The sequence below is a fragment of the Crotalus tigris genome, unplaced genomic scaffold (genome assembly GCF_016545835.1).
Source record: "Crotalus tigris isolate CLP2741 ecotype Arizona unplaced genomic scaffold, ASM1654583v1 scf7180000018975.1359446, whole genome shotgun sequence".
In the NCBI taxonomy this organism is placed as follows: domain Eukaryota; kingdom Metazoa; phylum Chordata; class Lepidosauria; order Squamata; family Viperidae; genus Crotalus; species Crotalus tigris.
This window is the reverse complement of record NW_024097306.1, coordinates 1238042-1264094: the sequence shown is the minus strand read 5'-3', so window position 1 is coordinate 1264094 and position 26053 is coordinate 1238042. Positions and strand designations below refer to the sequence as shown.

General features: G+C 40.6%; 1 protein-coding gene across 1 annotated transcript in view; it reads right to left on the bottom strand.

Annotated features, from left to right (window-relative positions):
• Window positions 1–279: 279 nt before the first annotated feature.
• The window catches only part of ATP8B1 (ATPase phospholipid transporting 8B1), an 84223-nt gene continuing 58449 nt past the window's right edge, over window positions 280–26053 (bottom strand). The window contains exons 18-28 of the mRNA XM_039358061.1: window positions 22033–22197; window positions 20449–20560; window positions 20222–20297; window positions 14977–15109; window positions 12953–13241; window positions 10384–10607; window positions 8963–9046; window positions 6583–6828; window positions 5328–5466; window positions 3679–3809; window positions 280–2277 (exon numbers count right to left, since the gene is read on the bottom strand). Coding sequence (XP_039213995.1) covers window positions 2047–2277; window positions 3679–3809; window positions 5328–5466; window positions 6583–6828; window positions 8963–9046; window positions 10384–10607; window positions 12953–13241; window positions 14977–15109; window positions 20222–20297; window positions 20449–20560; window positions 22033–22197 — 1830 coding nt within the window. The 3' untranslated portion in view covers window positions 280–2046. The remainder of the gene's footprint in view (window positions 2278–3678; window positions 3810–5327; window positions 5467–6582; window positions 6829–8962; window positions 9047–10383; window positions 10608–12952; window positions 13242–14976; window positions 15110–20221; window positions 20298–20448; window positions 20561–22032; window positions 22198–26053) is intronic.

The window sequence follows — 26053 nt, the reverse complement described above, 5'->3', positions numbered from 1 at the left end:
GTTGTAGGCATTCCACCATGGAGGTTTTAAAGAAGAGATTGGACAGCCAGCCATTCCATTGTGTAGAATGAGAATTTTCTTGATCACTGTTTCAACTGAAAGAGGATTTTCTTCCCCTTCGAGTTGAACCAAGAGAATAGGGGGTTTGGATGATTCCTCTTTTACTGCCCCCAATTTCATACGAATCAGCAAATGTTACATGTGTGCACACATACAACACCAAGGACACTTTAATAGAAACATTCAGAGCAATGAAAATACTTTTTTTGACACCAGATAAAAACATTAAAAAGTAAGGCACTTTACTTATATATACATAAGGCTTTAAGAAATAAAATATTTACATTTTATAATTGAGATGTATACAATCAATGTATTAAAGTTGCAAATATTGCACTTAGATTAGAAGTCTGAAAGATAAAGATGAACCTCTTCCTCATTTTTGAATAGAGAAATCAATTTTTGAATCAAAATAATATCTGCTGTCATTTACTGAAAAGCTGTAAACTTTTCAACAGTCAATAGTAATAATGAAGGAATGTACCAAGTCCGTGTTCCTAAGAGACGAGCTCCATTCACCCACCTACACAAATGTGGGGAACAGTTGTGAATATCAAAACAGGATCATTTGGTGCATGCTGAGAGTATTGAAATGTAAACCATTTTTAAGTCCCAACACAATGAAATGTGTAGGTGAATACATTTTTTAAAAAAACATATTTTACTATTTAAAAAAATCATACAATAGATTCATCATAAATACAAATTATTCTTGCTCCAGGTAGTGCTTCAAACCATGCTTCTCATTCCCACGAAGAAGACGCGTCACTCCCTCTAGTGAAGACCCGTTTGATTATGAACTTTCTCCGCCCAAATGTCTGAACATTATTAAAAGCATGCAGCCCTGATCGACCAGTACTTGTTGAATAGTGCATTATGCTCTTTCTTTCATAGATTTCATCAGGTATATAACATGGGAGCAATTTTTGATTTGTGATAAACCTTCACCCATCTCTTTTTGCCACATAAGCGTGATGAAATTGGCATTGTCATCTTCAAGCATAATGCTGCTCCAATATTCACACAAATCATTCCAACATAAAAGACAATGCTATATAAGAATCGCCTCCTGTTGTTTAATGACTAGATTGCCATTTCCCTTGACTAAGAACAACCGAAGGATGAAATCTACCAACATATCCAAGAGGAAACTCTCCACTGATTGAATTTCTCTTATTTCTCAACCAATGCAAATAACACAGTAAGATTTGTACTGAAGGTAAAAAGGCTGGGTATAAAATACAATATCAGAAAGGCATATTAATTCTTGCTGCTACAGAGCTGCTACACATTTAGAGAGGGGAGAGCCCTAGAATGCCCAGAGTGAAAATATATAACAAGCTATTGTTTTCCTGAAGGAACCTCTGGCCTTTGATTATGCACTTGAAAGCTGTTGAGCTTTCTCTGCCAAAATGTCAGAACATTATTAAAAGCATGCAGCCCTGATCGACCAATACAACTTTTGTTGGATAGTGCATTATGCTCTAAATGCTTGTAACATAAAAATGAACAGTTAGTTGAAAAAAAATCATTCTTAGGCTGCCAAAGAAGAATGATACGATGGTAGAATAAATTAACGGAATGAAATGGCACTCAGAATTGTGTTTCCGGGGCATGGTTTGTCTTTGGTGCTGAGGCATAAAATCTGTCGGAATTGTTTTTCTTTTTTTAAAAAAATACTAAATACTATTTTTTAAAAAAAAACTTAAAATTGTTGGACTTGAAGCCCAAGGCATAAGGATATCCTTCAGTTTCAAACAGAAGCAATGTTTATGCAAGGATGGAGAATTAAAAATACTCTGCCATTCAGACTGTCCAATTTTAGTCCCAAATAAAGTAATTGGAAAAAAAATAATAATTAGACTCCCTTCATAACCTTGCACAGTTTTTTCCAAAAAAGAAAAAGAATCTATTGTCCTTTGTAAAAATAAAAAATAAAACTTTTTGTGCTATCCTTCCTCTACTTTCTGTGGGATTGGGGAGTCATCAACTGTTTTCTTCAGCTCGCCTAATTTCAGCCAAATTGCTGCCCAGAACTGCCGTTAGGGATGCTCGTCTTCGACGCATGATCCTCCCAGAAGCGATGAGGTCAGCATAACCTCGCTGATGGGAGAAGGCGTACGCAGAACGACGGCCAGTTACCCCGCGACGGAAGACACTCTGCCTTCGCTTCCACTTCTCCTCTTCGACCTTGTACTTTTTGCGATTCTTCCGAATCTTTAAAAGAGACAATTGTAGAACAGATTAAGAGGTAGAACTAGCAGTAGCAGCTATTAGAGATCTAACTTCTAAGTTTCCTAGGATTTTGGGAGCATTAGCAATGTTTTTTTTAAAATAATTTATTTATTTTCTATAACCAATTGTTGGAACCATAAATTTTCAGATACAGATAATACAAGAAATACAACAGATGCTCAATCAAGCTTCCACGCACGTATCCAAGGCTGAACTGATGGAGGAGACCCAGATAGACAAACGAGGGTCCCCGATTCAGGTTTGTTCCCATTATCCTAGAGATAGACCTCTACTTATCACTGATTGCTTGGTAGCCAAAGCTACATATGACCCAGTTCTAAAGTTCTGACCACAAACCCCTTCCAATGCTTACTGGCCACATATTGGGTGCTCAGCAACCCGTCCTCATTTATGATCTTTTGAGCCATGTGACTGCATTTTACATTGGCTTTGCCCCAAATCAGCATTTACTTCTGGTTTTTGGCAAAACTGGTACATAGTGATTAATAGGTTTGCTTTTTTTTTAATTGAAAGTTTATAAAATTTTACAATAAAATACTCCCCCCCTCCCAACCCCCCAACCCCCTCCCCCCTACTTCCCAGAGGTGAATACAGGGTTAAAAACAACAAAAAACATAGAACTTAAATGAACATCAAACAATTATACATAAATCCCAAAAACAAAATTTTAAACACTTTAACTCCAGTACATAAAAACAAAAATTACCATCCTTAAACATAAGTTATTCAAAAGCTTACCCTTAAATATACATTATTCAAAAGCTAAATAGTACTTTCTAATATCATATTTATTCTGTATAAAATTCACCCATCTTTTCCACACCAAAATATATCTCTCTTGCGACTGGTCTTTCAGATAAGCCAAAATTTTTGCCATTTCAGATAAATAAGAAACTTTAAGAAACCATTCTTCTAAAGTAGGCAAAAAATCCTTCCATTATAAAAAAGATTGCAAAATTAGGCAGTCACATGGATGACCTTCTTTACGACTTATCACAACTGTAACCAGGGATTCATGATTATACAAAAAGCTAACCAGCTCTTTTCTTCAACTCACTGGTAACCAGTGGTGGGATTCAAATACCTAAACATCTGGTTCTCTGCATGGATGTAGGCCTGGGCCTTCAAGGCCTAGAATGGACTTCCAGAAGTGACATCCATGCACTTCCGGTGGGCCGTTCTAGGCCTGGGAGACCTCCTCCAGGCCTACGAGGCCTAGAATAGACTTCCAGAAGCAGGATGGGTTCAGCCGGTTCTCCGAACTCTACAAAATTTAGCTACCGGTTCTATTGAACCGGTGCAAACCGGCTGAATCCCACCACTGCTGGTAACTTGGATTAATAACCAGAACTTCCTACGTACCTTTTCACTTTTGGTAGGCCTGATCGTCATCATCAAGAACCGGAGGGCAATGATGGGTAGCAAACTAAGAGCGACAGACAGTATTATCGTCAACCAGATATATGGCTGCCGGAGAGCATTTGCAGCGGTACCTGGGAAGGAGAAGTGACAGTTACAGGAGGTGGCTGACACATGTGGAGTTCCTTCAAACCAACAAGAACTAAAAGCAATCTTTAGGATGCAACAACAGAGTCATCCCAGGGACATTAGCAAATGATGAAAGCTGCATCACACTGAGAGATCCATTCCCATATATGTGAGAATGAAGGCCAGAGCTTCCATTGTAATGAGCCATGTTGCTTTGTTTTCAGAAATGCAGCAGACCCTGCACTGTGATATAACTAGCTTTGGGGGGCACTTGTGATAACTTTCTGTTTGTAAAGTACGTGTAATCCTTGACTTATGACCATCATTGAGCCCAGAGTTACAGTCGTAAATTGTTCCAGTGGTTAAGAGGGTCATAATGAGATCAAGCTGATTTTATGACATTTTTTTTGCGTTAGTCATTAAGCAAATCACCATAGCCATTAAGTGAATGCTGCGGTTGTTAAGCAAACTCATTATCCGCTATGGGTGTTTTTTGCCAGAAATGGGAAGTAAATGCCAATTTCCGGGGGGAAAAACCCTGCAAATTGCAATCACAACTGAGGGATGCTGCAAAAAGCTGTAAATGTTACCTGGTTGCCAAATGCCCAAAATATAGTCATGTGATTGAGGGGGGCAACCATCAGAACTTCAAATCTGGGTCATAAGTACCCTTTTGGGGGTCTGTCGTAACTTCAAACTGTTGCTAAGTGACCAGTCAGAAGTCGGATATAAGCTTTTTTACTAAGTTTTTAATCCTTTGCACTTGTTCTCTGTTCATAATTTTTGTACAGCTGAGAAAGTGGTTGTCTTTCAACATAATGGTTGTTTCATGCATAATCTAAATAAAAGTAATTTTTTCGGTGTTTTGGGTTTAGCATTCTAATTTGTTGTTTGGCTTCATGAAATGTAGGAACCAGGGCAATATGGCTTCTTCCAGGAATCATACTTAAACTGTTCTTTGTGCAAAGGATGAGTCTAGTTAATTGCTATTTATTTATTTTTATTGAAACGTAACAACTTTTTTTAAAAAAAAGTATAAACTCATTTAAGCTCATAAATAAAGGCAGTGGTTAATGTGTTAGTATAATGCCAGGTAGACCAGGGGCCAACTTAATTCTCAGCCAGGGAAGCTTACTGTGTGACTTTGGGCCAGTCACTCTCAGCCTAGTCTACCCTACAAGGTTATTGTGGCGGGAGTAAAAATCTAAGGTGCCTGTGCTCCTGCAGGAAAAATGAGATTATAAACCTAACTACCAAATCAAAATAGGCATGAGTTCAAATATCAAATCAACTAATAGACCCATAAAGTGCTAACATAATATTTTAATCCAGCTTTATTGTTGTATTACTGCCAGTTTTATTACATTCTTTAAGTTGTGAAGGGTCATTTTAGTTTCTTACCCTTTTGAAGCTTACAATCTTTTTCAGTCCAACCTGAGGCACTAATCTTTTGTTTTTTTAAAGATCAACTAGGATACACACTTTTAAGGGAGGAACATAGAAAGAAAAAAATCAGTACCAACCTGTAAACTGAAACAGAGAAGGGAAAAGGACATGGATCCCAGCACTGTGCAGATCAAACATGATGCCAAAATATAGTGCAATACTCCCAAATATTGAGAAGGCATTAACAAATGTCCAATAAGATGTATCCATTCCGATCTATAAACAAACAGGAAAACAAGACAGAATATGAGATCCATAAACAATAAGATAGATGCTGAGAAGGAAGAATGGGAGAGAGCAACATTTTTGAAACTGTGGATCAGTCAACTCCCTAAGAAGTTCATAAGAAATTTAGAAGGAAGGGGTCTGACATGATTTAAAAAAAATAATATATTTTTTTTTAAAAAATCTGTCAGCAAAGTGGGAAAGCTATCAAAACTAGTTCCAGGTTTTGCTTGTATAAGTCCTGATGAGCAATGACGGCTCGATATATACATTAACTTTTAATGTTTAGAAGAGAATGGTATATTTATTGCTTGTCCTAATCCAATTAAATCATTAATTTTATTTAGGAAGAAGGAATCATACAAATTCCTGGAGCAGCCTCTGGAACGGAATCAATTCTCTTTATGTTTAATATGGAAAACTGATTGGATTCATTTATTATCCAATTTCCATTTCAGCTTGAGAGGAAGAAACACAGATCTGCAAATTTTCCTTCCTACCAATTTCACTTCCTTTAGTTCATCTCTCCACATCTGCGAGTTCCTTCAACCAGCATTTTTCCTTTCTTGGCAAAAATCTGCCAGGTTTGACAGGAGGGGAGGACTTATCTTTATAAAGACATTAGAAAGAATTACAAAGTCTCTAAATGTGAACTATGAACATCAAGCTGGCATTTTAAAGGAGTTATAAGCAGCCTATCAGTTACAACCACAACGGGAACCAGAATTTCCTTTGCTAAGCAGGGCAGTTATTAAGTGAGCCATGCCTGAGTTTACAATTCTTTTTTGCTGCAATTGTTAAGCGTATTATGCAGTTGTTAAGTGAATCCGGCTTCTTCCATTGACTTTGTTTTTCCTGGAACCTGGCTGGGAAAGTCATAAAGGGCAATCACATGATCCTGGGATGCTATAACCATTGTAAATACATGCCAGTTGCCTAGCGCCCAAATTGGGTGGAATGACCGTGGGGATGCTGTGGTGGTTGTAGGTGCAAGGACTGCTTATAAGTCACTTTTTTTCAGCACCATCATAACTCTGAATAGTTGTTACATCAACGTTCATAAGTCGAGGACTACCTGTATGGAACAATGAAGGTTGATTGACTTGCCTGAAAATTAACTGCAATTATGAGAGAAGATGAGGCAGTGACTGCAAAGGACTGGTAATCGGAAGGAGCTTCTCCATCTTGTCCCATGGTTTGTAGGTAAGCGCCATAAGGTATGAAGAAAATAATCAGCGATGTTATAATACCATGCAGCAGACTTAAGAAGAACTTCTTGTAGTTAAAAAGCAAGTCTTTTTGTCCCAAGATGTATAAGGTAGGAAACCGTACGCTCAGTTTATCGCTCACATCCTTAATTGAAAGAATTAAGACAAATTACAATCCAGTTGTGTTTCTGCTTGAAAATCATTTATCCTGCTATGCATTCCCACAGCAGATGTGCAACATCACATGCACAAGGAAAATAGCCACATTTTAGCTAATGCATCAGTGGGCGGAAATGAGTTGGCAATGCAAAATATCTGCAGAAAATTTTAAAAAGAAAGCTAGATCCACCTTTCTACTGTTTGAGAGCTTACACTTTCATTTCCTGGTAAGACTTCTGCATTTGTTTGAAGCTGTCCACCTATCCATCTTATAGAAAAAAATAGGGTTCCCAAGTCCCACCCTGCAATGTTCATGCCCAGGTCTTCTCCCTTTGGATGTCCAAGTCAACACAAGGGTGTTCACAGAGGAGTAGTGACATGCCCTGTGCTTGGGATGGGTCCACTCACACTCTGTGTTATCACTGAAGTCCATAGCACATAAAGGGATCTCCAATTTTGTTCAAATAATTTAGATAGGATTCTTAAAGTGATGCCTGTGATGGTTAGTAGTAACTGAGTCATTAAGCAAAGTGATCACTAAGTAAAACAGTGACTGTGCTCATGATCATTTCTTTTTTTACAGAACTACAAAAGTTGTCAGTGGGAGGTTTGGTCACAAAGTCAGTCATATCTGCAAATGATTGATCATGACTGATGATTAGGGGGCTGGAGGCTAAAATATATGAAGAACAGTTGCAGGAATTGGGTATATCTAGGCTAGCGAAAAGAAAGACCAGGAGTGACATGATAGCAGTATTCCAGTATTTGAGGGGCTGCCACAAAGAAGAGGGGGTCAATTTATTTTTCAAAGCACCAGAAGGCAAGGCAAGAAACAATGGATGGAAACTAATCAAATAGAGAACCAACCTAGAACTAAGAAGAAATTTCCTGACAGTGAAACAATTAACCAGTGTAACAGTTTGTCTTCAGAAGTTGTGAGTGCTCCAATACTGGAGGCTTTGAAAAAGGGACTGGACAGCCACTTATCCAGAATGGTATAGGGCAGGGGTAGGCAACCTCAGCTCTTTTATGACTCATGGACTTCAATTCCCAGAATTCCTGAGTCAGCTGACTCAGGAATTCTGGGAGTTGAAGTCCATGAGTCATAAAAGAGCCAAGGTTGCCTACCCCTGGTATAGGGTATCCTGCTTGTATAAGGGTTGGATTAGAACAGCGGTCCTCAACCTTTCCACCTTGGCAGCCCGGCCCAGCGTGGAGGGGACAGGCATGTGAGTGGCAGGCAGCCGCACACAGCTCCATTGGTGTGAGCGGCAGGTGCACAAGCCCATCCCTTGTGCTAATGGAGCTTCGTGCATGAGCGGAGAGCACTTGTAAGTGAAGCTCCATTTGTGTGAGTGGCAGACATTTGCATTCGCGTGCGAAACTCCACTCACACAAGGGGGGGGGGGTACTTGAGCTTATACTCACATGTGAAGCCCCACTTAGCCCAGGGTTGAGGACCTGCAAGGTCCCTTCCAACTCTGTTATTCTGATAAACAAATCAGCCACCAAATGAGGACTACCTCCACTCTCAAATTGAACCAATACAAGAAAGGTAAATGTTAATTTCCACACATATTTAGTAATTGATGAGTTTATGTTTTATTCTGTTCTTTCACTGAAATAGCATTTAAGTGTTAGCAATGTTGCAGACACATGAATAAATTTCCTACCAAGGAATCTAATGATGAGTAATTTATAGGCAAATGGCAGCTTCAAAGGATATGTCATTAATAAAGTAGCCACATGATGGCACTATTTGTCCAATATTAATGCAATATGGGGAAATGGTTTTGTAACAGAATATAATTTATTATGTCAGACTTTGATTTATGTCAGAATATATTCCCAACATAGTGACCGAATCCACATTCCAGGCTGAGCAATGTTTAACTGGCAGGTGAAATAAACCGCAATGCCTCAGTTGAAACAATATATTAAACCATAAACCATTGTTTACAATCACATAATGCATTAAGCCAAAACCAAACAAACTACATCATGGCTTATTGTACTTTGTGAATTTAGTCAACAGAAATTTCAGAGGCCATGTTTGCATCCCACACAGAAGCAATGATCAGCTTTTAAGGATCAATTTTTAGTTTATTATTCAGACAAACCTGGTCAAGTAATCCAACAAGAAGAACAGGTAGGCTGGAATATAATACGTTGTATAGCGTGATAAACCAATCCTCGTATGCTGTCTGTAATTGCAAAGAAAATACATTACACCTTTAAAAATATTTATTTAAATTGTATTTAAATAAAATTAAATTAATCCATATCAGGAAAAGCAACTGTGGCAACAAACAATGATCAAATAAAACAAAAAAAATTAAAACAATATAAAAACCCACATTAAAAGGTAAATGTTACCAAAATGAATATACAAACCCTAGGCAAAGAGGGGGAAGCCAGAATAAGATGGAGCCAATCAAATGTCTTGTCTGATTGATTGTTGTCTCCAGGGTGGAGTGGGGGTATTGTTTTTTTATTATTTCTATACTGGGTTTAATTTTTGTAAGCCACCCAGAGTCACTGAGAGTAAATGGGTGGCCATATAAATTTTCTTAAATAAATGAATAAAAATGGCTAGCTCAGCAATGGAGCCATCTAAGCATGACTTCTCTGGATATCCCAGACCTGATGACAAAACCAAATCTTGAAGGACTTCCGGAATATCAAAACGGGTGGAGCTAATTTCAGGGAGAAGAATGTTCCATAAGAGGGAAGGGATGAGGGTGCTAAAGTATCAAGTCAAATGCTATGGCAGCTAGAACTTCAAGGATCAGTCATAAGTACCCCTTGTTCAGCTCTATCATAACTTTGAACAGTCACTGGATGAGTGGTCGTTAAGCGAGGACTACCTGTTCTTGAACATCTATCCCAGTGGTGGCGAACCTATGGCATGTGTGCCAGAGGCAGTACTCAGAGCCCTCTCTGTGGGCACGCATGCGATAGCCTGGAGATGGCAACCATCCCTCTTCAATCAGCTGCCTGCTAACTTGCCGAGGTCCCACATGGCCGGATGTATCCCAGCACCCAGGCGCTCACTGGCCTCTGTGTGCAGGGGCCGATGGTGTCAGGCAGCAGCTGCCCCGGCCCCTGCCTCACCTTGCCCTGTGACAATGGCACCCCTGCCCTGCCTCGCCTTGGCTCGCCTCACCCCGCAGGATGAGCCTACTGCCCACCGCCCCACCTGCCAGAGACCCCCTGGATCTCCCCCAATCCTGTCCGGCCCCCACAGGTGTCTCTCCCCATGAGCAACATTGAGGTGATCCCGCCTACTTTGGCCACACCCACCTAATCTGCCGTGACCACCACAGCAACGTCCACCCATTGGGCCATGCCCACCTGGCACCCAGTGATAAATAAGTGGGTTTTGAGTTGCAGTTTGGGCACTCGGTCTCTAAAAGGTTTGCCATCACTGATCTATCCTAAAGCATTCCAGTCCTTTGTAATTGCACAAATCAGCAGAAATACATAAATATTTATAAATATTGACTGCTGCAAAGTTTCACAAGTCTTCTTGACCCTTTACCTGAGCAGAATAGCCATTGAAGAAGGAGTACCAGAAGTGCACCAATGTAAAAGCAAAGTTTTTGTAAAAGAAATACCGAAGGAATTTGCACATTCTAATGTAAGACCATCGACCATGAACCAGCAGCAGCCTCTGGAGATATCTGAACTGGCCAAAAGAGTAGTCACTGGACATGACGGCTTGCATCCCTTCTTGACCACTTATCCCAACACCAATATGGGCAGCTAGAATAAGAGTAAAAAAATACACAGCATTAAGCTACATTCATTTATTTTAATCAGCTCTTGGGCAATTAATTTTTGAAAAACAGATACCTAAATGTTTCAAGAAATGTTATGGAACAAACACAATTTAATTCCTGGTTTTGTGTATGTTGTATCTCATGTAGCCTTCATTATTATTTTTATGTCAGCCATCTCTGCATTTTCCCAAAACAGCATTCCGTTTTTAAAAACCTTTCTATTATTAAAATTTTAACAAAACTTTATTGTGTAATAAAATGTGAAATTCAGAAACAGCAGACAACAAGAAAGTAAACGCAGAATGCAAAGAATGTACAGGTGGAGGAACTAAGTAAAACACAACAGTACATAATAGTTTGCATAAAGCCATCACTGCCATGAAAATAAAGTTTGAGATATGCATACAAATACGTTCATGCCTTTTCTTGCGAATGAATTTTATGTAACATGCAGAAAGGGAGTAAGAAATTCTAAAGCAAAAAATTGAAGGTATGATGTAAGAAAACATAATTAAAATTAATTTCATCAGAGAGACTCAAAGATATTCATCTCCAGTGGTCATCTGGGTTTTCTTTGCTCAATCAAGGATTTCTGTTTTTAGAGAAGGTGTTTATTTAATTTAAAACATTTATATATTTGCCCATCTTTTAACCAACTCTGAGAGGCTCTCAATCAAAGATTAAAAAAAAATCACAAAATCATTTTAGTATGGACTAAGCTATTGACAGTATCAGTCACTGACATATGTAATTGTTCCCAAACTCTTAGTTATTTATGTATGGAATAAGAGTTAAGGATATTTTCCTTCACCTTTGATTCAAATTTTATATCCAAACTCCAAATTCAGACTACGTTGCAAAAAAAAAAAGTATGCTTTTAAAATATATTTTCTACTTTCATAGTTCAGTTGACAAGATTGGCTCTTAATTTTTGTTTTGGCAAATCAAGAGAATTGGAAGGATTGGATTTTCATTAAAACCCACTCTGTTAAACCCATATCCATTAAATTTAGGGTTTACTGTAGTTGGAATATGGAAAGTACTTCAACAGAACTGTCACACCAATTGTTCATTCATTTATTGCATCAGCCTGTTTGTCAAGGATCAGGAGTGCCAAGCTATCTAGCCTGAAACAAGCAGAAGCTGTCGAGACACTCAACACAACTTGGCTACATATTGTAAGAATTTTTACTGCATACTAGGATGAAGCCATGTTAAGTGTGCCCTTTGTCAACACAAAGTTGAGAATGTTCTTATACCTGCAGCGGTTTAATTATTCCAACAATTTTACAGATTGTATTTCCCAGTCTCTGAACAAGGAACTCTTAGCTGCTGAATTCAAATCCTAAGAAACAAACTCCCAGTATAATTCCGACAGGCAATCATGAGTCATATTTGACCTACAAGTCCTCCTTACCTGACACACTAAGGCTTTGTTTAAGAGGAATATGTCTCTGTCTTTCAATCTTGAGAAAGGGACTAGATCTTGACAATCAAGTCAGAGGTCCCATCTACTAATGTTCTGTCTTTTAAGGTTTATTTTGTGGCAGATAAAGTAGCTCCCCTTCTCTGTTGTGATAACCCAAAAGGCTATTGAAAAGTTTGTCTGAATTTTGTTGTATAATCTTATGCAAGAACAGCAGTATAGGAGCATAATTTAGTGCCTCCAGAAAGTTCTATGGATAATGAAGGATCTAACAGCCGTGCCCAGCAATGTTTGCTGCCCAGTTTTAGATCCAGATTAAAACAGAAATGATTCACTAAAAGAGGCATCAAGTGATCCAACCTAAAAGTAAGGAGAAATTTTTCTGACAGGAGAACAATGAATCAATGGAATAGCTTGTCTCCTGGAGCTGTGGGTGCTCCATCCTGGAGGTTTTCAAAAATAGACTGGACAACCATTGGACCGGGGTGGTATAAGGTCTCCTGCCTTGAGCAGGGGGTTGGACTAGAACAGTGGTTCTCAACCTGTGGGTCGGGACCCCATTTGGGGTCGAATGACCATTTCACGGGGGTCACCAAACCACGCTGTCCGCCATTTTTTTCCCTTTTCCCTAGCTGTCCTACTCCCTCTTATTGGTGGCCACACCCACTTGGGGGTCACCACAACATGGGGAACTGTATTACGGAGTCACGGCATTAGAAAGGTTGAGAATCACTGGACTAGAAGATCTCCGAGGTTCCTTCCAGCCCCATGTTTCCATCTTCTGTGTTCTTTGATTCAGAGTGAAGATTCATTGACTGAGACCTTCATACCTCCTTCAGAAAACAGAACCCATCTATATGAAGTAAACCCATAAGAAGAAAAAAATGTCAGGTTTAACTTACTCTTAATCATATTCACATCATTAGCACCGTCTCCAATAGCCAAGGTTATGGCTTTCTTGTATCTCTTTACCAGATCGACCACCATGGCTTTCTGTTTGGGGGTTACTCGGCAGCAAATCACAGCACTGCACTCGCAAGCTAAATCAACAAAGTTTCGTTGCTGCTGCTCCTTGTTCAAGTCTATTCTTCGTTTTGTCTCCTTATGCTTTAGCTTCTCTTCTGCTGTTTTGGGAAATTTCAATCTCAGGAGCTTCCTTTTCTTCGTTTTCTTCTCCAAGAGAATTTCATTCTGTAAAAAAAGATTTATCTCTATAAACTTTTAGGTAGGTAGGTAGGTAGGTAGGTAGGTAGGTAGGTAAGGTAGGTAGGTGGATGGATGGATGGATGGATGGATGGAGATGGGATGAAAATATCATATTTCTTTTGCCCATTTTGCTCAGAGGAACACATGATGCAAAGCATGAAAAAAATTAACCATAACAAAAGGACAGATGTCTGTTATTAGTAAAAATGGTCTTTAAAAATAAGCAAAACTGATTTCAGAAGAACATGGGATTGGAACCAAGACAGTATTTGATCTAATAATTGCATTTATTCTTTCTTTTAAAACTTTTCTAGTCAAAAAAGTGCCCTATAAACTTATTTATGGACCAGTTATGAACATTGTGAAGTTAATCCAAAGATAACTAAAATATCATCAACACAGATGTTCATGGACTTCTACAAATTAATTTACCAAATACTTTATTTATGAATGAGCCACCTGATTCATCAATATATCTCTATAAACAATACCTGCTTCAGATACATAGGAACTGATCCAAATCAACCATTATTTAGTTCTGTAAGGCAGCTAGGAAATTTTGACAAATAGCCTCAACTGTGACAATACATAGATGAAACTGTCAGCCCTTTGAGGTAGATCAGAGCAAGAATCAGACACTACAGGGATTTCAGGAGAGCTACTTTATAGCTAACTCAAATACTTTGGCCACCTAATGAGAAGGAAGGACTCACTGGAGAAGGGCCTAATGCTGGGAAAGATTGAGGGCAATAGGAGAAGGGGAATCACCTGGAAGTGGCCAGAGAATGAGATGGCTGGATGGAGTCACTGAAGCAGTAGGTGTGAACTTAAATGGACTCCAGAAGATGGTAGAGGACAGGAAGACCTGGAGGAACATTGTCCATGGGGTCGCGATGGGTCGGACATGACTTCGCAATTAACAACAACAACAACTTTATAGCTATAGGAAAGTAATGGTGAACCTTTTAGAGACCGAGTGCCCAAAGTGCAACCCAAAACCCACTTAGGTATCGTCGGGTGCCGGGTAGGCGTGGCCCACTGGGTGGGCATGGCCCACTGGGTTGGCATGGCTGTGGTGATAATGGCAGACTGGGTGGGACTAAAAAGTTCAATCAATAAATTCCAATGTTGCAAGATATTTTTTTTCCCGTGAGAAGTTGAAACTGATTGATTGATTGAACCCGATGGCGGAGGCCTAAAATGAAAAGATTTTATAAAACCTAGATGAAGGCCTAGGACTGGGGCGACAGTGCGCATGCCCACAGAGAGAGCTCTGCATGCCACCTGTGGCACGCGTGCCATAGGTTCGCCACCCCGGCTATAGGATGTAATAATAAAACCCTAAAAGCCTATTTTTTTCAGTCCCAACTTATGCTAAACCAAATGAAGTTACTGTTGAGTTTCGCAATTGTATAATGACTTCTCCAAGTCCCTCATTAAAAGCTTTCATATTTTTCCTAAGGTTATCTCTAATTTCATTTGCAACTTCTTTTGTAAGTATCCTGGTTGTATAAGGCTAACATGTAATTTGAGCGATCCCTAGAATTTAAACTTTTATCCAACTTTCTTCATCTTGATGTTCTCCAGATGAATTACAGTTCTTAAAATTCCCCTCCTCCCCAGAATGGTCAATACTCAACACATCTTTCTTTTTCCATTATTAATGGTTGTGGACAATTCTCTCAGACTCAAGTAGCAGGTGTGAGCACCCAGTACTTACCAGCCACGATCCAGTGATAATTAATGCTTGGTTTTTGCCTTCTGAGAAAAAGGGTTCATTGGCTGTACTGGAGGATTTCTCATATGCCCCAATTTGGTTCCTCTGGTTCTCCAACCTTGTACGCAAAAGAGCGCTAAGGGAGGTGAGATAAGGGAAGAAATGTTTTTAGAAATCCATTATGTAAAAAAACGACAGGTCATGGTGACTAAAAACAGAATTAAGTATGTCTTTAAAAAACCTAAACCACTAGGACAGATATGTCAAACACAAGGCCCGGGGGCCAGATGCGGCCCGCGAAGTGGTTTCATGTAGCCCACGAAGCCATCCTGGAAACAGTGAGGGAACAGCCCCCACTGCCTTGGCCGTGGCCCAGACTGGCCGGGAGCCAATGTACAATTTTGTGATGGCCATCTATGCTGAAACGCATTCAGTCTTAGCTCCACAAGGCCGTCTGGAAACAGCGAGGAACCAGCCCCTGCCGTGTTGGCCCTACCCCCTGGGTGCATGCTGGGGAGGTGTCAGTCTTTGTGAGGAATGAAGAAATGCACCATCGCCTGGAAGTGGCCAGCAAATGGCCCTCGCCTACTTCACATATCCAGCCTGATGGGCTCCGGGGGAGGGGTTTCGGCAGGCAGTGGGATGCTCTCCTCATAGCGCTGAGAGGCTGAGCCGGGTGAACCCTGCCTTGGCACTTGCCCTGGTCCCACCCCCTTCTGCCAGAGACCCTCAGATCTGTCCCACTCCTGCCCAGGCCCCCACAGGCACCCTTGACACGAACGATGTAGAGCTGGCCATGCCCACCTTATAGGCCACACCCACTCCATCCACGCCCACCCAGTAGGCTGCACCCACCCTGGCCAAACCCACCCGGCCCCCCGAGGGCAACCGCAATGGTGATGCAGCCCTCAATGAAATTGAGTTTGACACCCCTGCACTAGGATTTAGCAGATAGCTTTTTGCAATTTCAGATGCTTAACATATTTCAATGGACACTGCTTTTTCCTAGAACCCTACTATATTTTGATAGTGACAAGATGAGCAAATAGCTTAATTGTGTAATCTCTGGATTTCATCATAAAAAATTATCCACCCAAACAAGAACTTCCAGAAACAGCATACCTTCTTTGTTTCATATTATCAGTGCATAGCTGAGTTGATTCAGAGAAACAACAGGAGGGAAGTTCATCACTGGAGGTTTTTAAGAAAAGACTGGGCAACCACCTGTCTGAAATGCGGGGGGCTAGACTAGAAGATCTCAAAGGTCCCTTCCAGCTCTATTTTGATTGATTGAAGTGATAATTAATTCTATTTCCCCTCTTTCTCATCCAACAATGTATGAGCAATTTTTTTTTAACTATTTGCCATGGAAAGTAGGAAAAGAAATACTAAGATACAAAATTCCATACTCAAGGTCCATTTGTGTACCATAGTACACGTAGTATGAGCCGAGGTGGCGCAGCAGTTAGAGTGCAGTACTGCAGGCCACTTTAGCTGACTGTGTTCAGCAGGTCAGCAGTTCAAATCTCACCGGCTCAAGGTTGACTCAGCCTTCCATCCTTCCGGGGTAGGTAAAATGAGGACCCAGATTGTTGGGGGCAATGTATATATATATATATATAGGTTTTGCTAACAAAGAATAAAGAGAGAATGGTATAGCTATTTCGGGTTCCTTTAACCCTCATCAGCCAAACTTACTCTTCTGAGATTCGAACCTGGGCTATCTGCATGTTAGGCAGATGTTATAACCTCTAAGCCCGTGGCTTAGAGGTTATAACATCTGCCTAACATGCAGATAGCCCAGGTTCGAATCTCAGAAGAGTAAGTTTGGCTGATGAGGGTTAAAGGAACCCGAAATAGCTATACCATTCTCTCTTTATTCTTTGTTAGCAAAACCTAAAAATGTAAAATGATGTCGCAGTTAGTGACTGCTGCTTGTGGATGGCTCTAGATTGAGCTGATACAGGCAAAAGAAAAGAAAAGAAAGAAGATTTCTTTCTCCCATATCTGGGCTGACAGGGTGTTCATTCAAGGTAAATATATATATATATATATACATACATACACATTGCTTACTGGTGTACACCGCTTAGAGAGTGCTTGCACTTAAAGCGGTATATAAGTCTCATAAATAAAATAAATAAATAGTACACAAATCAGAATAGCACATATTATTCTAGAACTGCACTAACTTGCCAAAGAAGATGTGCTACCATTTTTTGATTGTCAGTTTAAGTGGCTTCAGTACACAGGAAAGCATTGGAATCTTGTTAGATCTCAAATACAGTCAGCAACCCAAAATATGACTAAGATATTGTTTAGAGTATCTTATCTTAACAACAATTCTGGGAGGCACATAGATAAAGAATGTACAATTGTCACAATATCACCTAGTTAGAAATGTGACCAGGCCTGGATTCCAGTCTGAGTCTCTTTGCCCAAGTACAGTGACAATGTGGAAGACCGTTGTTATTTTGAGTTTAGTTGTGATTTCTCCTTCATATTAAGAAAAGTCTAGAAGTTTAGAGGTCATTTTGAGCTAATCTGCTTGTTCTCTTTTACTCTTGTTTACTTAATAAAGGAAAGGGGGAGGAATCGTTACATAGCTGCAAATTTTTTCCTACTGTTAGAAGACTGTATCGTGTTTCCACAAAAATAAGCCCTAGCTTGATTTTTACATGTGCCCCTAATATAAGCCCTATCCCCCAAAATAAGCCCTAGGTTTGGGTTGAGGCGCATGTATAAAAATCAAGCTAGGGTGGGGTTGGAGCTGCCCCATGCGCCCCTCATCCGTTTACCTTAGGAACGCAATCAACCATCAATCAACACTCAGATGAGCAAAGATTAACATCAAGATTAACATTAGACCAACAATCAAGAATCAAACAATACCCCAATGAAGGAACTACCCACTCAGACAGAAAGTAGACAATAACCTCATCAAGGAACCACCAAGACCTCTCCTACCAACACTAACAGGCCTCCCACGCCTGGACACCTGTTGCGCCACTGCCTGAGTTGCACTGGTGCTGCCACTCATGATGAGCCATGCGGCCTCCTCCTGTGAGTGGTGGCGCCAGTTCAATGCGCCACATGGCGTGTGGCCACAAGCAGCCACAGAAGAACTCAGGCAGTGGTGTGACAGGTGTCAGGGCATGGCAGGTCTGGCTGCGGGGGTCCTCAGGTAAGCGGGTAAGACATGCCCCCAAAATAAGACGGGGTGCTTCTTTTGGAGGAAAAAAATAATAACATAGTATTTGTAGCTCAGGGTTGAACTGTGGGGTCCTTGATGATCTCTGAGCCTGGCTGTTTTCTTACAGATGTTTCATTACCAAACTAGGTAACATCATCAGTGCTAGTAGAATGTGTGGTTTCTTCTCATTTTATGTATTAGTGGCTTGCCCTGTTAGTTTTGGTAGGAGATATCTTGGTGGTTCCTTGATTGGGCTATTGTCTACTTTCTGTCTGAGTGGGTAGTTCCTTCATTGGGGTATTGTTTGCTTCTTGATTGTTGGTCTAATGTTAATCTTGATGTTAATCTCTGCTCATCTGAGTGTTGATTGCTGGTAAGAAGGTCTTGTGCTCTTTTTGTTTGCTTTTTGGCTTTTTGATCGTCTCTTTTGAATGGTGTGTAAATATTGTTTATCTTTATGTGCCTGTTGATGACCAATTTGTCTGAGTGCCAGGCTTCCAGGAATTCTCTAGAATTTTGGCATGGTCTAGGATTCTCACAGTTTCCCAGCTGGAAGTATGATTAAGTCTATCCATGTTAGAAATTAAAGAGTTTTCATCACGACTGTTTTCTTACTGTAGAAGTCTCAAACTTTGGATTCCCATCCTAGAGTCATGTGGCTCCCAGTCAAAGTTAGGTCTTGCAGTCTCATGACCATAGGAGGTCATGGTGCCAGGTTTTAATAAAAACCTTGGGGTTGTTGTTTGTGGGGAGCTTATAGACCAGGGGTGTCAAACTGCTGGCCCATGGGCCGGATGTGTCACATGGAAGCCGTGCCCACCCCACTGCCAGCAATAGCAAAACCAGCTCAATACGTTGCGCGACGTCACATGACGTCGCAAGTTTGACATGCCTGTTATAGACAGAATCTAGTATTAGATACTGTGGAAACTGGTCACCCTTGGGGTATTTCTGCTATTGTTATTAAGTAGTTCCTGGTAGCTTGTAAGATATCTACATGGGGATACCCTTGAAGAGCATTCGGAGGCTGCAGTTGGTTCAGAATGCAGCCGCGAGAGCGATTGTGGGCGCGCCAAGGTACGCCCACGTGTCACCTATCCTCCGCGAGCTGCACTGGCTTCCTGTGGGTCTCCGGACGCAATTCAAGGTGTTGGTTATCACCTTTAAAGCCCTTCATGGCATAGGGCCAGGTTACTTACAGGACCGCATACTGCCACACAGTTCCCAGAGACCGGTGAGGTCCCATAAATTGGGCCTCCTTCAGGTCCCGTTGGCCAGACAATGTCGGCTGGCGGGCCCTCGGGGAAGGGCCTTTTCTGTGGTGGCTCCGACCTGGTGGAATCAACTTCCCCCCGAGGTTCGAACTACTCCCACCCTGCCGGCCTTTAAGAAAGCCGTTAAAACTCTCCTGTTCCAGCAGGCCTGGGGCTGATGTCCCTGGGGGGGGGGGCAGGATATGATCGGACACACTGTATGATTGTATTATTTTATTGTTTTATTGTTAGATGATTGTTTTAATTTTGTACGCCGCCCTGAGTCCTTTGGGATTGGGCGGCATATAAATAAAATTAAATAAATAAATAAATAAATAAATATTTGTGTGTCATCTTATTTGTATACTTTTTATGTTATCCTTTTAAATCTGTTTGTTTTAATAAAGCTTAAAACCCTTTTATTTGCTGTTGTGCTTATTGTCTCTGGGTCCAAAAGAACCAATTACCTGGGCACTTGATCACTGCTCTGACACTTGGCCAAATACCAAATTAAATCTTCCACGCCATCCCTCAGACTGATTCCCTCAATTCAGAGAATGTTCAACCAGCCATTTGTCTCATCTAACCAGTCCCTGGCCATTCTGGCTTGTAATTCTCTGAGCATATTTAGAGATATAAAAATACAGCAGGCATCTGCCACTTCTCAAAGCTGTTGCATATTTACAGCAAATGCAGAAGGGTTCTATGATTGTGCCCTGGGAAGTCCAAAGCACTTATTAGAATCAAATCCAAAACATTCAGATAACTTTTAGTGTAATTTCTTGCATTAAAATGGATTTACCTGACATCTTCTCCATAGTGGATCTTAGTTTCATCGGTTAAGAGTTCACAGGAAAAACCAATATTTTCAGCAGTTTCTGTAAGAGAAGAATGTCAAGTCACAGTTTGTTTTTTTCATTTCTCCCATGCATGCATGTGAATATGTTCAGTCATCAATTAAAAAAAGAAACTTTAGAATTAGGTAGCTTGTCTTGGGGAAGATAAGCAGCAACTGTTTGTGCAAATTACCTTTTTTGTCACCTGTCAAAACCCAGATCTTAATATCTGCTTTTGCCAATTTGGAAATAGTTTCTGGCACCCCATCTTGTAACTTGTCTTCTATTGCTGTGGCACCTAAAAGCTGCATATTAAGAAAGGATTGATATTAAGAATATGGACACAGTGGGTACGTTTTAGCTATTAATGGTTATCACTCACACAAACTATCAAAATATTAAAAGTGACTATCCTAACATTCCATGAGAAAAGCTACAAGCTGAAGGATATGACCATGGATATTAGTGTACCTAGATAACATTTAGTTATTATTTTGATGCTCAAGCTTTCTTACATTGGGGTGTCTCTAATTTAGAAATAGGATGGATTGAGAGAAAAGTGATTGGCTCTAATGAGCTCTCTAGCTGAATGGGAATTCAGCAATAGCAATTAGGCTGTTATATCACCCCACAGTGCTTTACATAACTTTCTAGGCAATTTACAATATACAAACATTATTTGCACATTGCCCCAACAATCTGTGTCCTCATTTTACTTGATCTCTGAAGGAAGTCAACCTTAAACCCTGTTAGGATTGAACTCCAGGCTGTGGGCAGAGTTTGCCTGCAATACTACATTTTAACCACTGCACCACCAGGGCTCCCGATTCAGAACCCAAATCTTCACCATTACACCATACTAGCTTTGATTATATTCTTCTTTTATCCCAACCAAACACTATCGGATTCCCATTTTATCCTGATTACAATCCCATGAGTTAGGTTACCCTGAGAGAAAGAACAGCTATCTTAACATCATCAAATGACTTTCATGTTCACATGTGGATCTGAATCCAGTTTTCTCAATTCCTAGTTTGCCATTGTAAATGTGACACTACCTCTAACCTTCACTACCAAAAAGTGGAGGAGGTAAAGGACAATCAACATCTCACTTGTGTTTTTCCCTTTCTGGGCTGCAGCATCTGTATGGGCCATAGCTGGCAATCTTAGAGCTCAGCTGCCAGTCATTGGAAGGTGAACTGCTGGAGGGGAGGGGAGGGGGCTTGCGTGGGTTAGTTGAGGGTTGGTGCTGTCTCTGTGCAGTTGATTTGGATCCTGAGGGGTTCATAGGCCGGTTGTAAGTCAACAGAGGAAGGAAGTTGGGATGGCCACTCCCTAGAATCTCTGGGGTGAAAGCAGTAAAGATTCTGTCTCTATGCTGTGAGCAAATAAAGAACTGAACTTTGACTGAATTGTTCTATGTTGTTCTTGGGTTGGGCCTGACAGTTAAAACTTTTAATGGTATATGGGAATGAATTAGTTTTTATGAATCCCTCAGACCCATCGTTTATGCACCTATGTTTTATTAGTCATACCTCATTTCCTGTTTTCAGGCATGTTTTATTATATTTCTCTTACTTATATTATCTTTACTCATATGCTTTCAAAAATAATAACAACAATAAAAAGAATATATGTACTTTTATAAGTACTGCACAGATTGGGAAATCAAAGTGAAAAAAAATGTAACATGGAACAGACCTCATACGAAACATTTGCAAGGTCAAATACAAGGTCAAAGAACAAAACTCGTATCTCAGTTCTCCATCAGACTTACAATTAAATTTTGTTCAATTTCTTCATATACTTTGTCAAGAGCTGCCTCGCGGTTTCCTAAGGCCAGCGAAGCTGCCATGAACTTCTTTTCCCATGCTTCATATTCATAATTACTAATTTCTTTATAGCAAAGGCACAACGTTCGAAGGGTTTCATTTGCAAAGATCTGTCAAAGAGAGGGAAATAATGGCTGAAAGAATCTATTTGTTTCTGATCTAAATAGATTCTCCTTGGGGATAAATATAAGAATCTTAATTCATCCTAATAACCATCATTATTATTTATCAAACTTATATTCTGCCTGACTCTCAACAACTCTGACAATTCACAACAATCAAAACAAAGAACTGCATATACAGATAGTCCTTGATATATGATGGTCAGTTAGCCATCATTTAGAATTACAATTGGACCTGTATTTGAAGTTCTGATGGCTGCCCCAGGTCATATGACTGCATTTTGGGTACTTAGCAATTGGCTTGCATTTATGACTGTTTACAGCATCCTATGATCACGAGACCATGATTTATCAAGTCTTTTGCAGAAACTGGCATTTACTTCCAGTTTCCAGCAAAAAAAACCCATTGCAAACAATGGGATCATTTAACAATGTGGATTCACTTAATGACCATGATGGGGAAAAAAAAGTAATAAAATCAGGTCAGTTATGTGATGACAACAGACATGATTTACAATTATGATTTCAGGCTTAATTATGATCATAAATTGAGGACTATCTGTAGTCATATATAAATCCATTAAGTGGAAAAACTGGATATACCTTTAAAATTATTATCATATATATACTTGCGGATAAGGCCAGATGTCCACAAGCTGAACTCATTTTGGAGATGTACTTTGGCATCTAAAATTCTTGGCTTATTGAGAGTATATTCAGAAAATTAATTGAAAGGAAAAAGATAAAAGATGGCATAACCTGGCCCTATGCCAGGTAGGGCTTCATAGATAATGTGAGCCAGTTGGTTTAGTGCAGTGATGGCAAACCTTTTAGAGACCGAGTGCCCAAAAACCGCCCTCTGCCCCGCTCCGCCTCCTGTCCTGCCTGCTCCGCCCCTGCCTGCCTCTGCCCACCCCTGCCCCGCCCACCCGCAGGGCCACACACCGCCTCCATGGCCCGCCGATCGCTCAGGCAGTCCTGCAGCCCCATGGCAGCCACGCCCTCCACCCACACCCCACAGCATCATTTGCACACTATGGGACGTGAGGGCGGAGTCTTATTTCTGTTGCCTGGCTAGGTCCTTGGCTGTGCTGCTTGTGCAGGCCGCGCCCGGGGTGACTCTCCTCCAGGGGGGCTGTTGGTGAGGAGGCGGCTGCGAGGGGATGCGGGGCTGGGGCAACGGCACATGTGCCCACAGAGAGGGCTCCAAGTGCCACCTCTGGCATGCGTGCCATAGGTTTGCCATCACTGGTCTAGTGGTTAAGGCACCATGCTAGAAATCAGGAGACTGTGAGTTCTAGTCCTGCCTTAAGCACAAAACCTGGCTGGGTCAGTTGCTCTCTCTCTCTCTCTTAGGCAAATCCATCTCACAAGGTTGTTGTTGTCAGGAAAAGAGGAGAAAGAAGGAGTATTAGATATGTTCACCATCCTGAGATACGTTTTTTTTTACAAAAAAACGATAAAGATAGGACAAAAAAAATCTAAAAAAAAAAAAGACTAGGGCCTTGAATTACCCCCAGAAGCAAACTGACAAACAGTGTGAACTTGATGCAAAGGTTTTACATAGGCATACTAAGGCACACCCATTTCTGCTTGTGCCACTGCGTTCTGGACCAGCTGAAGCTTCTGGGTTAAATTCAAGGTCAATCCTAGGTAGAGTGCCTTGCTGTAATCATGCCATGAAGTGGGTAAGAAAGTTAGATATTTTCATTTGTATTAATGCCTTGTAAAGGGAAAACAATGGAACCGTATACAAGCAAATCAACTATGAAACATTAAAATAGCAATAGCACTTAGACTTTACAGCACTCTCTAAGTGGTTTACAGATTCAGTCTATTGCCCCCAACAATCTGGCTCTTCATTTTAACCTATCTTGGAAGGATGGAAGGCTGAGTCAACTTTGAGCTAATGAGAATCGAACTCCTTAGCACAGGGGTAGGCAACCTCGGCTCTTTTATGACTCATGGACTTCAACTCCCTAGCTAGCTCAGGAATTCTAGGAGTTGAAGTCCATGAGTCATAAAAGAGCCGAGGTTGCCTACCCCTGCCTTAGCAGAATTAGCCTGCAGTACGGCCATCTAACCACTGCACCACCATGGCTCACTGTATATAATAATAATAATAATAATAATAATAATAATAACCCCCAGTGAGACACTACCTTGACGTGGTTGTGGGGCTTGTGTACTCTGAGGAAGATGAGAGCTATGCCAGAGGTTCAACCATACTGGACAGGTCTCATCAGAGGAGTCAGACAAAGAGTGTCTCTCCCATAAAAAATATGGTGAGACGTAAATTTCAGAATGCCATACCGGCTCGGACGTCGCCCGGGTTAACAAGGTCCGCGCTAGATATTGGAGTTCCTGGATATCTGGTGAAAAATGGGTTACAGGACTCAGGACTGTTGGCTGAGCAACCAGGGCCAGCAGCTGCAGAACTACTGGAAGAAAAGGTGTTTACCCGTTGCAGATACACAGTGATGGAAAACAAAGAAATAATGATCTGTTACTACAGATCAAGTCCAACAAGAAGAGGATATCTAAAACGAATGCACCAGTTCTGGAAAGAACAACATCCAGAATCAGAAATAACAGAACAGAGACTAGCAGATCAACGCCGATTTATAACACGAAATAAAGTATTCACAGAAACAGAATTGGACGAACTGCAAAGGTTTACCCAGGGCAAAGAAATCAAAGCCTTACCAGAAGTAATTCAGAATGTAGAGGCAAACCAGGGGGAGTTGGCAGTGAAGGAATCTAGCAGAGATATACAACTGTTCTCATTTGGAAACCAGGCACCTCTACCTCAGGAAGAACAAAACCCTCTAACTAAAGAAATAAAAGAATTGAAACAAAGAATAACTGAGCATCTAGAACAGCACAAAAACAACAGAATAAGGCTACCTGCATTGAAGCTTGTTCCAAAGAAACAGCTAGCACAAGCATTAAAAGATGCAAATACTGCAATATCAAGTATAAGCACCAATTCACTGCAAGAAACAAACCAACTAATGTACAGCACAGCTGCAGTTATAACAGAATACCTGGGATGCAAAATCAACAAAGAAGAAAAACAAACAAACAGTGCACCAGAAAAATGGAAGGTTAGACTAGAAAATAAGATCAGCAAGTTAAGATCACATGCAAGCAAGCTAGAACAGATGAAAGAAAAGAAGCTGAAGAACAAGAAGACCAAAGAATACCTAATCAAGAAATACCACTTAGAAACAAGGAAGATCAAGGAAGCACTGGAAATAATAAAGCAACAAATAACAGCTATAGCCAGGAAAATCAGTAGATATGAAGCTCGAATTGCAAACTATAGGCAGAACCTCCAATTTCAATCCAATCAGAAACGTTTCTACCAATCCATCAATGGAGAAACTGCAAGGAATCAGTCAGTACCTGACAAGGAAGAAACAGTGCAGTTCTGGAAGCAGATATGGGATAACCCAAAGAAATACAACAAGGATGCGGCTTGGTTAAAAGAGGTGGATGCAAATAAAACAGAAGTTGAAATGAAAGAACTAGTAATAACAACAAAAATGGTAGAAAAAAGAGCAAAGAAAATCAAAAATTGGTCAGCACCAGGTGAAGATGAACTGCATGGGTTTTGGTTGAAACATCTAACTGTTATACACCCACTCATTGCCAAACAGTTCAACAATATACTACAAGGAGGAGAAATTGAAAAGTGGCTAACAACTGGGAAAACCTACCTAATAATGAAAAATCCAGCAAAAGGGGCAACACCAGGTAACTACAGGCCAATTACCTGCTTACCAACAACTTTCAAATTACTAACTGGTGTAGTAGCTGATGCAGTGCAACAGCATCTAGT